The sequence below is a fragment of the Pteropus alecto genome, unplaced genomic scaffold, assembly GCF_000325575.1.
Source record: "Pteropus alecto unplaced genomic scaffold, ASM32557v1 scaffold90, whole genome shotgun sequence".
NCBI lineage: Eukaryota > Metazoa > Chordata > Mammalia > Chiroptera > Pteropodidae > Pteropus > Pteropus alecto.
Genome location: NW_006429894.1, coordinates 1939933 through 1951447, shown reverse-complemented (window position 1 = coordinate 1951447; position 11515 = coordinate 1939933). Strand labels below are relative to the sequence as shown.

General features: G+C 50.2%; 1 protein-coding gene across 4 annotated transcripts in view; it reads right to left on the bottom strand.

The window, feature by feature from the left end:
• Positions 1 to 11515, bottom strand: part of DENND1B (DENN domain containing 1B) — a 155720-nt gene that overhangs the window by 67057 nt on the left and 77148 nt on the right. For 3 of the 4 annotated variants that reach the window (XM_015587508.2, XM_015587511.2, XM_015587512.2), the window contains one exon: positions 5119 to 5219. In XM_015587508.2, the coding sequence (XP_015442994.1) occupies positions 5119 to 5219 (101 nt within the window). Of the gene's footprint in view, positions 1 to 3977; positions 4251 to 5118; positions 5220 to 11515 lie in introns of those variants that run through there. The other variant, XM_025044751.1, reaches the window with a different exon arrangement.

The following is an 11515-nucleotide window of genomic DNA, read 5'->3' as shown; positions in this document are numbered from 1 at the left end:
AGGTGCCCGTCACCGAGCCCACGTCACGGAACTGCTGACGCTCATACTACCGCGCGGTGGAAGCTCACGGCCCGCGGTGCCATCGACCTGCAGCCGAATGTGTGTGTTGCCATCGCCACTGGTTGTTCCGAAGAGGGCCGGTCATAAAAGCTGAATGGAAAGCCTGGGCGTGCGGATGGGATTGTTCTAACCGTGAGCACGTCGACAGGAAGGTTCGAGACTTGGATTCTAAGAGCTTCGCTCTTAATCACGTCGGCGGTGATATAAATGAACACATTACGGTCAAAGCTATTCCATGCACGTGGGCGCGTGCACATGTGTGCACGTTTGCGTGTGCATGTGCACACGTGTGTGTGCAAGTGTGTGCATGTGTGCGTGTGCGCATGTATGTACGTGTGTGCTCTTGCACGGTGTGCAGTGTGCATGTGCGCGCGTGTGTGTGTGCTCTTGCATGGTGTATGCATGTGTGCACGTGTGTGCGCATGCGTGCATGTGTGTACATGTGTGCGTTGTGTGCACGCGTGTGCATGTGTGCTCCTGCATGGTGTGCGTGCGTGTGCACGTGTGCACATGTGCGTGTGCTCCTCCATGGTTGAACAGAAAACCTCATCGGATCTCTGGAGAACAAGCTATGGCTGCAGAAGGCGACAGGGCAGTGAAATGACGCTTTAGTCCGCGGCCTCATGCAGGTCCCACCTGCGTCCCGCCCTGCTCCCCGCACACAGACTCTTCGGGCTCTGGCGGTGTCACCGGGTGTGGCGGGCGGGTCCCCGGGAGCTGACCGGAAGCCAGGAGCGTTTCAGAATCGCCCGACACCGTCCACACTGCTGTTCAGGCGGATCGAGGTCGAGACTTTGACTGAGACCAGAAAGGCCGGGACCCCGTGCTAGAGGCACCCCCGCTGGTCCCTGGGGTGCGGCGCGCTTCTGCGGGAAGGGGCGGCGGGAGCCTGTCCCGATGGGGACCACCCGGGGCCACCGGCTTCTCGAACGAACGGACGCCGTGACATGGAAAGAAGTAGCAGACATACAACCTAAATTAAGAAGAAAATGGATCATTCTTGAACAAGTAGCGAGCGATTATAATTTTACTGGTACCAGAGTCACACCACCATCTAAGTGTTTAGACACTAGGAGGGGTTAACAGTGGCGGGCAGAGAACGTCACTCTAACGCGAAGGCCCGCAGGATGCTCGCAGACGCCACCGTCCCGCCGGCTTGTGGTGTGGCCCTTCACAAGCACAGTCAACCCGTACGCCTCGTCGCCCACCTGCCCGCCTCCGCTGCAGGGCTCCAAGGGCAGAGGGACAGTGGCGGTCACCGAGCCCACGTCACGGCACTGCTGACACTCATACTACGGCGCGGTGGAAGCTCACGCGCGCGGTGCCATCCACCTGCGGACGAATGCGTGTGTTGCCATCGCCACTGGTTGTTCCCAAGGTGTGTGTGTGTGTGTGTGCGCACACGTGTGTGTGTGGGGGGTAAATTTCCTCCTGTCTGTGGATCCTACAAAGGCAGAAACAAAGACTAACTCATTACATCACATACCTGGCCGGCAAGGGTTTCACTAAATGTTTGATGTACAAATGGGTGGATGGATTTATGCGTGGACAAGCCAACAGGTGAGCAAGCCTCTATCAGTGGACCGAGATGTGACAGTCACCCATGGTCACGAGGAGCTGGCGACTACACGCGCACCACTACGGAAACTTCCCGGTGCTGTTTTCAAAGTGGAATTTCAAAATTTCTTTATTCAAAACCATGAGAATGAAGGGATGGCTCTAATATTCTTCTCTCTTTTGCATGCGGATCGGAGTCACTTTAGAATCATTTGCAAGGATGCAAACAAAGGGAAATGGTTTACTCCATAGACTTTTCTGACAATGGAGGAGAGGTAGAATCTTAGACGACTATTTAAAAAAAATAATAATAATAATAACAACAACAATCCTATCCCCCCGGCCAAGTCCTCCGATGGCGGCTAAAGCTGTCTCTGTGACCCACGGGCACGAGGGTTTGATTATCACTGCTGTGCCCTCTGGGCCAGGGACGCGTCTGGCATGGAGGCTGTCAGAGCTTGCCCTGAAGGCTGCGGCAGAGGTTAGAAACTGTGGGAGCTGAAATAAAATACCAGCTTCCGGCGTCAGAGCGGAAGCAGCACAAAGAAGGAGCTGGTGGCCGGGCCAGAGAACCAGGCAGAAATCTCTGGAAAGAATTAGCGCAGAACCGTCTGGTCATAGAACTGTTTCTAAATGGCAGTGTTGTAGAAAGTCTTAAACATGTCATCGTTACAGAGACTTGCATTTAAAGGGATGTTACCCAAGAGGTCAGAATATTTTAACAGAAAAATTAAAATGCCACTAAAATTATATATGATACGATATAATTCTAAACCTCGTAATTAGAAGTGTTAGCTCTTGACATGCATTTTTAAAAACCATGTGTCAATATGTTTTCAAATACTTTCGTAAAAAAAGGTTTTCAATGAGTTTTAATTACTGGACACGATGCGCAGAGACCCACTGTGAATGTCACCGCGAACAGTCGGCAGTTCCCGCCTTCGTGGACGCGGACGGCTCCTCCGCGTGGCGGGCAGAGAATGTCACTCTAACGTGAGGGCCCGCAGGATGCTCGCAGACGCCACCATCCCGCCGGCTTGTGGCGTGGCCCTTCACAAGCACAGTCAACCCGCACGCCTCATCGCCCACCTGCCCGCCTCCGCTCCAGGGCTCCAAGGGCAGAGGGACGTGGCGGTCACCGAGCCCACGTCACGGAACTGCTGACGCTCATACTACCGCGCGGTGGAAGCTCACGGCCCGCGGTGCCATCGACCTGCAGCCGAATGTGTGTGTTGCCATCGCCACTGGTTGTTCCGAAGAGGGCCGGTCATAAAAGCTGAATGGAAAGCCTGGGCGTGCGGATGGGATTGTTCTAACCGTGAGCACGTCGACAGGAAGGTTCGAGACTTGGATTCTAAGAGCTTCGCTCTTAATCACGTCGGCGGTGATAGAAATGAACACATTACGGTCAAAGCTATTCCATGTGCGTGCGCGCGTGCACATTTGTGCACGTTTGCGTGTGCATGTGCACATGTGTGTGCAAGTGTGTGCATGTGTGTGTGCACGCATGTGTGTACGTGTGTGCTCTTGCACGGTGTGCAGTGTGCATGTGCACGCGCGCGTGTGTGCTCTTGCATGGTGTGTGCACGTGTGCGCGCATGCGTGCATGTGTGCGTTATGTGCGCGTGCACGTGTGTGCATGTGTGCTCCTGCATGGTGTGCGTGCGTGTGCGCGTGTGCACATGTGTGTGTGCTCCTCCATGGTTGAACAGAAAACCTCATCGGATCTCTGGAGAACAAGCTATGGCTGCAGAAGGCGACAGGGCAGTAAAGTGACGCTTTAGTCCGCGGCCTCATGCAGGTCCCACCTGCGTCCCGCCCTGCTCCCCGCACACAGACTCTTCGGGCTCTGGCGGTGTCGCCGGGTGTGGCGGGCGGGTCCCCGGGAGCTGACCGGAAGCCAGGAGCGTTTCAGAATCGCCCGACACCGTCCACACTGCTGTTCAGGCGGATCGAGGTCGAGACTTTGACTGAGACCAGAAAGGCCGGGACCCCGTGCTAGAGGCACCCCCGCTGGTCCCTGGGGTGCGGCGCGCTTCTGCGGGAAGGGGCGGCGGGAGCCTGTCCCGATGGGGACCACCCGGGGCCACCGGCTTCCCGACACCTGTGCTCAGCGCATCCGGGATGGCTTTGTTTATGGCTTTGTTTGTTTACGCGTTTAACTCTCCGATGACTGCAGAGGACACTCTCGGGAGCTAAAGCACCTGTTTGCCTGGCAACAGGCTTTTGCGACACCTGGAAAGTACGACCGGGCCCTTCACAGAGGCGCCCTGCCACACGCGCGACCTCTAAGGCTGCAGGTACGCAGCCGCCAGGCCCACCTGGCCTCGCGTGAAGGGGCGGAGCTGGGGTCGGCTTACCAGCAGTAGTCCAGCAGGTGCGGCGGGAGCACGGGGATGTAGATGTGCTGCCAGAACATGGGGTACAGCAGGGCCACCGAGCCGTGCACGCAGGCGGTCAGCTGAAACGGGAAAGAGGACAGCGGTGAGCAGCCGCCGGCCGACCGCGCCACGCGGCACCTTCGAGCTACCGAAGATCGATGATGATCAGAAAGCAACTTATCGGGTGGCCTCGATCCCATCGCCTTGAGCAGTTCCGCGGGGAACAGGTGTGCTGCTCCCCGATCCCTCTGAAACCCGCGAAAACCGCCAACGCAGGTTCTTGGGCCCGTCACACACACAGTGACCTGAAAACACCGTGTTCGGGGGCCACGCTCGGAGCATAAATAAAAGCCAAACGGAAAAACGAGGTGAGCGTCGCTGAAGACACGGTAGGAAATGACAATTTGTGCGGCGCGCCCAGCGCCTGCTCAGATCGTGTGTGCTCTTGCACGGTGTGCAGTGTGCATGTGCACGCGCGCGTGTGTGCTCTTGCATGGTGTGTGCACGTGTGCGCGCATGCGTGCATGTGTGCGTTATGTGCGCGTGCACGTGTGTGCATGTGTGCTCCTGCATGGTGTGCGTGCGTGTGCGCGTGTGCACATGTGTGTGTGCTCCTCCATGGTTGAACAGAAAACCTCATCGGATCTCTGGAGAACAAGCTATGGCTGCAGAAGGCGACAGGGCAGTAAAGTGACGCTTTAGTCCGCGGCCTCATGCAGGTCCCACCTGCGTCCCGCCCTGCTCCCCGCACACAGACTCTTCGGGCTCTGGCGGTGTCGCCGGGTGTGGCGGGCGGGTCCCCGGGAGCTGACCGGAAGCCAGGAGCGTTTCAGAATCGCCCCGACACCGTCCACACTGCTGTTCAGGCGGATCGAGGTCGAGACTTTGACTGAGACCAGAAAGTGTTTGTTTACGCGTTTAACGCTCCGATGACTGCAGAGGACACTCTCGGGAGCTAAAGCACCTGTTTGCCTGGCAACAGGCTTTTGCGACACCTGGAAAGTACGACCGGGCCCTTCACAGAGGCGCCCTGCCACACGCGCGACCTCTAGGGCTGCAGGTACGCAGCCGCCAGGCCCACCTGGCCTCGCGTGAAGGGGCGGAGCTGGGGTCGGCTTACCAGCAGTAGTCCAGCAGGTGCGGCGGGAGCACGGGGATGTAGATGTGCTGCCAGAACATGGGGTACAGCAGGGCCACCGAGCCGTGCACGCAGGCGGTCAGCTGAAACGGGAAAGAGGACAGCGGTGAGCAGCCGCCGGCCGACCGCGCCACGCGGCACCTTCGAGCTACCGAAGATCGATGATGATCAGAAAGCAACTTATCGGGTGGCCTCGATCCCATCGCCTTGAGCAGTTCCGCGGGGAACAGGTGTGCTGCTCCCCGATCCCTCTGAAACCCGCGAAAACCGCCAACGCAGGTTCTTGGGCCCGTCACACACACAGTGACCTGAAAACACCGTGTTCGGGGGCCACGCTCGGAGCATAAATAAAAGCCAAACGGAAAAACGAGGTGAGCGTCGCTGAAGACACGGTAGGAAATGACAATTTGTGCGGCGCGCCCAGCGCCTGCTCAGATCACTGCGCCGCGATTGCATCCGGCGGGGCGGGGGGCCGAAAGCTCCTGGGGATATGATCGGGGCAAATTGCCCGAGAACGAAACATGAGCCCGTCAGCGCGCCGGGGAGGGCGGCGATACCAGGGGACTTGAACGTTCGACAGTTGGAACTTCTGTAACGTGTGAACTGCGGGTCACAGTACCCAGAGACTCTGCTCACTGACACAGAGAATGTCACTATCGACCAGCGAGCTGCCCAAGCTTGACAGCTGTACGACGGGAAGCCAAGTATATCATAATTCCAGATTTAGGCTGTTCATTTCCGATTAACATTTTGGTTCCCCGCTTTACATCACAACAGCTGCAATGATATCGTCGCCATTTTAAAGGTAATTGCCATTTTAATTGTTTTTGTTTTGGCAAGCGGTTAATTAAATATTTTTAATGCTTCACAAAGGGATAGCATCACTTGTCTGCCCCTCCCTCCTCTGAGCCTCATCAGAATTCTTTCCACGTGGCTTTCGGTTCGTTTTCAAATAGACTGCTGGAAGTGTAAAGTCGCCCTGCAGTGTTTAAAGCAATAATTAAATCAGCATTCTTCGTCATTTTAAAGTTTTGCTACAGTCTTCATTTCAACGTTAACAAAATCATTTTACTCAACTGGAAAATCAGAATTTCAAAGTAAAACTGTCCGAATATGAACCAGACTTTCTATAAACCATCATTTTTATTGTTATATAAAGAAATTGACATACATAAGAATTAATTTATAAAAATAAATGTACACGAAGCAATTCACTCTTAACAGCAATATCTGTCTATATTTAAGTGCAAAACTTCCACTAAATTAAAAAAATCAATTAAAATAATCTAATCTGAGCCAAAAACATACAAATTCTGATTAAAAGTATATTCATCATTATCACGTATATTATATATTTTCCTGTTAGGTTTTTAATCAATTACGAATAGAAAACGATGTACTTTGATTCCAGTTACAGCGGCATCTCTGACAGGTTTGAGCACTTCCTACTCATGAGCTTTGACGGTTTATCTACAGTATTCCCTCAATAAATATTATTTCTGAAATTTCTTAATTAGAACATACAATATACCACTAGGAGGCATTCAAATACTTCTACTTAATAATTACAGGCCACGGATTTATTAATCTTACATATCTGGACTGGAGGGACACGTGTCAAGTTCTCCTGGCTGTAAACGGGGCATCTTTACAGCGTGTTAACCCTTTCCACCCCTTTGGAATAAACGGATGGGCTGAAGGCACAGGTGCAGCTTTGAAAGGCAGCTGATCGGCTCAGCGTCTCCATCTCAACAGGGATGACTTTTAAAACAGCTCATTTAAAACCTTAAGAAAAAGGAGTGTCCTTCTGTCACCGTTGAGAAAAATAAAGACGATACTTTCTCAAACACAAGGGTGACTTATTTTAGTGGACGGAGCCAGAGCTCAAAGCACTTTAGTAAATGCTATACAGCAGGGGTTCCCCACCCCCGGGCCGTGGACCGGTACCCGTCTGTGGCCTGTCAGGAACCGGGTCACAGAGCAGGAGGTGAGCGGCGGGTGAGCCAGCGAAGCTTCATCTGTATCTGCAGCCGCTCCCCAGCGCCAGCATCACCGCCTCAGCTCCGCCTCAGATCATCGGGCATTAGATGCTCATAGGAGCACGGTCCCTGGTGCCACAAAGGTTGAGGACGGCTGGCTGCATAGGGACACTTCCCTATGCCCTTAGGTCATCATTAACGTGGTGAATTATTCGCTAATAAGGCACAGCATAATCTGATCAACTGATGGTCTCTGAGAGGATGATTTCAAGAGGATAAGCTGAGTGACACATTCCTGCCAATGGCCATCACTGGGCAGAGGGTCCCCTCTGTTCATCAGGGTCTATCAGGAAAGGAGGTAGCTCTACAGGGCTTGGCAACTTTTTGGATATGGGCGGGGTGACGGGAGGAAGTAAACATACTAACCCTCCGCCCCAGCTTCTGACCTTAGCAACTAGAACGAATTATTAAAAGTAATAGAGCCGAAGTGTCGCATTTAGGTGGAACCATAAGGAATTTGCTTTTGCCAATACTCGTTAACTGTCAGACATCCGAGGGGGCGTTTCCAACTGAGGCAGAAGCCCCTCCCTCCCGTTTCAGTCTGCGACTTCCGCAGACCGAGGGAACCGATTCGGGTAGAAAATGTTAGAAAGATAAGATGCTTGATAAAAATTCGACAAATGATCACCTCTCTCTGCACCCGCAGGTACATTTTGTTGGGAACCAAAGTTCTTTCTCCCTCCGTGACATGAAACCTCAGTGACTCCTTGTTCTTAAAGTGAAACTACATTTACTAGAGGAAGTTGATAAAAGCTAATGAAACTAAGCGATGTTGGAAGCAACTGACCAGACATGGATGTTGAGGGGCAAAAACACACGATCAGATGCCCAAGGAGACAGCAGTGTTGGGGTCCATCTAGTGTGAGAATTACAATGAAAAACAGCACAATTCTAAGTGACACAGCTTTACAAGCGAAGGTCTCATAGTGGCACGTGGACATGTCATCGCTCCCATTTAGTCTAGTCTATCTCTTGGCCAGATTGTGCTCATTTTTATGTAAAAGTTCTATCGCTTCAACTGGAGTTTGATGCGAATTATTGGGGGGCACATCTGGGTCGCCAAAAATATATACTAATGCATACAATCTAAGAAATAGAGATTAGCAACTTCATTCGATTTTTAACTAAACAGATATTTAATTCAGAAAATCAAGCACTATAAATAACTGTAGGTATACAGAATAAATTGCTGCCAATGGGAATCTAATAAATTCTTCACGGAATGAAAATAAATGTAATGAAAAGCAGAAGGAAACCATCTGTTTAAACATACTTAATCTACATTCGCATTTAAAAGTTTAGGCCAAAACAGTAGCAGCCGGGTTTTTGAAAACTATAAAGTTATCCCAACTATAAAATATTCTTATTTGAGCAAAACTCTAATACTCAAATCAAGTGACGGTTAAGAGGAAATGTTTGAAGGAATAGCAATTTTATATAATGGAAAAAGACTGTGTCTGGTCGTGCATTTTTCTTTTTTAATGCTTTTTATACTAAAATATGATTTTATAGTTCATTCTCCTTCTCCTTCCTACCGGAATAGGAAATCCGTGCTTCGTTAATGACAACTCGTCCTAACCTCTTCCCGTCGCGCCTACGTCCTTCGGAAAGTTCGAATCACCTCTGATTTTCTTGCTCACTTTCTCCCGTCATGTTCTCATTCTTTCGTTCGCTTTGCAGATGGGGAGACTAAAGCCAAGCTAACCCAGTTGCCCAAGATCGCACGGTCATGAAGTGGGGCGCCGGGCGCGTGGCAGGGCTGGGGATACAGAGAAGAACAAAATCGACGAAAAATATCTCTGCCCCTAAGGAGTTTACATTCTACTTACCCTCTCTACGTCACCATTATACTCATCTCTCCTCGACTCTGGATTTCTGTAGCTGTCCCATTACACGTACGTGCCATTCACTGCCTTCAAACACATGTCCTCCCTACGTGACCTCGCCCGTTACTAAATTTACTGCTTTTCACGCCTCACTCTCAAAGGCAATTCGATAGCGGTTTTGCTTTTTGGAGAGAAGGCCCACCCGTCCACCAAAATCAAGGAGTCGAATACTGCAGTATTGTGCAAATACACCTGGCTACCTACCCTTGTCACAAACATCTAAACTCCGGATTCTACGTGACGATGGCTTAGAGTGTTCACGTGAGTTATTCGAAGACTACCTAACGTAGGCAATAAACGGTACGATTAAAGAATCACTGCATTTGAAAGTTAAAAAGGGCAGTAGAGAGCATTCTTGCTCAAATATTTTATTGTTAATAAATATCAGAGTAAAAGAAATTAAATGGTTTCTATGAAGTTATTTATCTCTCTCTTTTTTTTTTTTTTTTGGTTGAATAGTCAGGACAAAAACACAAATCTCTAATTTTAGAAGACATTATTGATAGAATCATACTACTACCGTATTTGGTTACCGAATAACTAATAAATAAAACCCAATTTGCTGAAACTAGTTTTTAGCTATTAGGCCTCTTTGAAAATCATAATTTAAAATATCTCTCATCAGGAACAAAATAAAACTGATCACAATCCATTAACAACTGAAAAAGACAAACACAGTTGCAAAGTGATCACAAAGTCACTTCTAAGTCTTTAATACGTGGAGCGAAATACTCTAATAATTTTTAAAGCACGTATAATTAAATAAGAATAATTATACATAGATATTCTATACTATGTTAAAATCGTATATAATATTTCCTTATATATACTTTACATATATGTACAGTGAGCATGAATATCAAATATATATAAATGTATACATATATGTAAGCATATGTATAAGCACCTCTATGTATGTGTGCAAATGTACACACACGCGTTTACAAAGTTATAATTCACTGGTAGTAAATGACATCAAGCCCTGAAGACCTGTCTTTTGTGAGTCATTGTATAGTTCTCTCTCTTACGTATTTTCAAGCAGACTCTACCCACAGACATTTCCTTAGAGGTGTCTCTAAAAGCCAGCTTCATCTGCTTCCCGTGGTCACTGTCCTAGCTGTCTTTATCCTAGGCCATCCTGAGGTACGTCCGTCCCATGTTATAGTTTTAAGTCCTTTACACTGAACTTTCCTTATTCAAATTCCTGTGTTGTTTCTCTCTCTTGATTGGACCCAGACAGATACCGAGGCTACGACCTCATCGTGTGACCTCGGGAGCACTGTCTGGCATGAAGAAGGTGCTCCATAAATGAGGGATGAGTCAATAAATGAGCAAACGAACACTTTGCACAGTCAGGACCATGTAAGGGCCAAAAGCCACCAAACCAAGTTCCGGGAGAGGCCAAACAAGGAGCAACAGCAACAGAAGTTCCCAGAGCTGGAAGGAGTTCAAGACGCAGTGATGACTTTGTTCCCAAGGAACTGTGATTTTGGCATAGATTTAAAAAAAAAAAAAATCGGAATTCTCTAGGAGAAAATGGTTAACTGCACAGAGTGTCAGCACTCAGAGCAAAGGTCACATCGCGACCGAATCTGAGAAGACCAGACCTGAGGAGTTTATCGTCTATGCACCTGAGCTGAGAAGAAACTGTGGGAGGATTCGGGAAGGAAAGTTGGGGGCCGGGTAATGGACAGCTTGTGGTGCCAGACGACAGAGTCCCGTGGGCGACGAGTAACCACGGAGAGACGTTCTCGGTGTCAAAGCACCGACTGCACATCCGACGAGCAGCAAGTATGAGACGATGGTACAGCCAGACGGAAGACACGTGTGAGCACTGACAGTGTTTCCACAAGGGGACAGCACGTGAGGGGCTACGAACGAGGGAGGGACAGGGACGCTGTACAGGCAGAGAGCGCGAAGACGCGTCCGGTTTCGTCAGACGGTCGCTGTAAAAGGCACAGGTGTTGAAAGCAGGTGCTTCGGGGTCAGAGGGACCTGGTTAAGCCACTTACCCGTCCTAAGGCTCAAAATCTCATCGTCATCCATCCGCAGTGGATAATGGCTGTTCTTCCTGTGGTGACTAAATGCACTGAAAGCAACGGCTCAGGAGGGTGGCCATGCGCTATCCAGTTCTTGGCCATGATTACTTTTGCCATCATGACCATCACCATCATTTTATGCAAACGGAGACAATGCTAGCATTCGGCATACGCGATCTGATGACGTTCCTTGTGGGAAGTGACAAGTGCCTGAACTACGACGATGGGCAGCTGGGATGGGGATCAGGGGTCGGAGGAGAAGGAGTTCAGATGTAGGGGCTACAGGGACTTGGGTGGGGAGACAGGTGCGAGGGAGGGGCCCGTCCCCAAATTAGCCCTGTAGTGTGGATAAGGAGATTGGAGAGAAATGTTGAGTGTGATATCCACGATGAGTTCCATTTCACCGTAACCCAGG